Source organism: Pyxicephalus adspersus, chromosome 1 (genome assembly GCF_032062135.1).
Source record: "Pyxicephalus adspersus chromosome 1, UCB_Pads_2.0, whole genome shotgun sequence".
In the NCBI taxonomy this organism is placed as follows: Eukaryota; Metazoa; Chordata; class Amphibia; order Anura; family Pyxicephalidae; genus Pyxicephalus; species Pyxicephalus adspersus.
Genome location: NC_092858.1, coordinates 75240150 through 75242236, shown reverse-complemented (window position 1 = coordinate 75242236; position 2087 = coordinate 75240150). Strand labels below are relative to the sequence as shown.

The window sequence follows — 2087 nt, the reverse complement described above, 5'->3', positions numbered from 1 at the left end:
GCCATGGAGTTTTTAATGCGTTAATGATATTTAGATTTTTATTAAGGTTTCTGGTACAAGCAAAAATTAAACGTTTTGGTAAAAAGCAGAAGGGAATATTTACTGTTAAATTCCTTAGCTTTATTTTTTTTTTACATATGAGATTCATAATGCTGCATGATGTCCGACAAGAAGATGGAATAAAGAATTTCTTTAATGAAACATATGACTTATACATAAAGGTATGGAGTTATGTAAAATGTTTTTTAAACTGTGTGTACATTTTAAGCCTGACAAATTTACAGTTCAGTTGGTTAGCAGATGCTCAACTATATTGTGCATGCACAAAAATTTCAGATATGAGCCCTGAAGAATGGAATGATCCCAGAAACATGTTGGCATTGCCATACAGCTCATCAAATGGTCAGTTTTTTGACATATAAGCAGTGCTGTTTCTGCTGGTTTGTGATTATTTTTATGCAACATACCTACTTAGTTCTGGGAGTACTTTTTATTAGATTTCGTAGATACAAATATGAATACATATTTTATAAGTTCCAGGGATCGTAGTAGGTTGTTGTCTTTTATATACTTAGCAAAAAAAGACTAGAAATAGTGAAAGGTCTGCTCATTACCAATTAAATAAGACATTTACATTTATCAAAGAGATTTCAAATATTACCCTCACAAAAAAATGATCAGTTTCTCGGTATTGCAAAACAATTAGGCAGCTTTCATACTTGTAGTTGAAAACCACACTCATAGCTGCTTCGAGTCACTCCTCTTTTGTGTCAATTGCAGTTCAACCACAACCACTCCAAACCTGTGTCAAGCAGTTAAGTGTCTTTTTAGTTGAGGTTTGCTGCAGCTCAAGGTTTTCAGGAAGTTTAACTGCAGTTGCATTCAAGTCAATGGAAGTGACTGGCCATTTACAAGTGGCCAGAAGGAACACATGTTCAGCAACCAGCATTAAATTTGATCAGTTTAGTGTGGTTGAGTCTGCAGAAGACCACTCTGGTCAGCTGCAGGTCTGAAATTACCCTTCGTAATGAAGGTTTTTCTATTTACTATAGGAATGCAGCATTTTTTATAGAGTACAACACCCTTCTGTTTCTCAAGTGTGTGTGTTAAAAATGTGCTCACCTGTTGTAGGAGAATGACATGCTGCACAAGAAAAAGGACTGCTAACCAGCACTTCTCACCTCGCACTGCCCTCCTCCTGCTCTCTCTGCCTCCCCACTCCCTACTGTTACACAGGGCCTACACTCACAGAAACACATCCCCAGCATCCCTATAAAGGTGAGCTGCTGATAAACACAGGGAGGGGTAAGGCAGGGCTCTGCGATCAATAGGATAAGGTAGGGGTGGACGGCTTTATGTTTTTTGTAATTTGAACAGGGAAGACTGCAGAACGGAGGGGGCCATGCTGCAGGGGGGATGCCAGACTAGATGGAACTGCAGCCGCCTGCTGGGGCCCCCTTGGAAGCGCGGTAGGGTATTCGGACCATAAGCAACCCCCCCCCCTCTTTTTTGGGGGAAAAAAGTGCGTCTTATGGTCTGTAAAATATGTGTGTGTGTGTGTATATATATATATATATATATATATATATATATATATATATATATATAAAATTATTTAAATTTCCCGCCGCGCCTTCTGCACAAACCAACGCATGCACCGACATCCCTGAAAACGTATTACCGCTTTTTGCAAGTAAAATCCACCCTGAGTCACATTCAGGAATACCGTTAGGGTGGTTAATGTGAATATTTTATGTTTACCATTTACAGCCAGCAGCTGGAGCTTTAGCCACCTACCAATGTGCATGTCTGGGGTTTTCAGGTACTGCAGCCTTTTGATTGCGAAAAAAAAAAAGTAGCTTTCAAACTTTGTAAGTACCTAGAGGTGTCCTGTCTTTTTAGTGTCTCATGGCTAAGGTACCAACATTCCTTTTATTTAATCAAATGTTTGATTAGCCATGGAGTTTTTAATGCGTTAATGATATTTAGATTTTTATTAAGGTTTCTGGTACAAGCAAAAATTAAACGTTTTGGTAAAAAGCAGAAGGGAATATTTACTGTTAAATTCCTTAGCTTTATTTTTTTTT

General features: G+C 38.2%; 1 protein-coding gene across 1 annotated transcript in view; it reads left to right on the top strand.

The window, feature by feature from the left end:
* The window catches only part of TRAPPC2 (trafficking protein particle complex subunit 2), a gene marked incomplete at both ends in the record, with an annotated part of 6000 nt that overhangs the window by 1845 nt on the left and 2068 nt on the right, over positions 1-2087 (top strand). Inside the window, 1 exon segment of the mRNA XM_072414510.1 lies at positions 140-221. Within this exon segment, the coding sequence (XP_072270611.1) occupies positions 140-221 (82 nt within the window).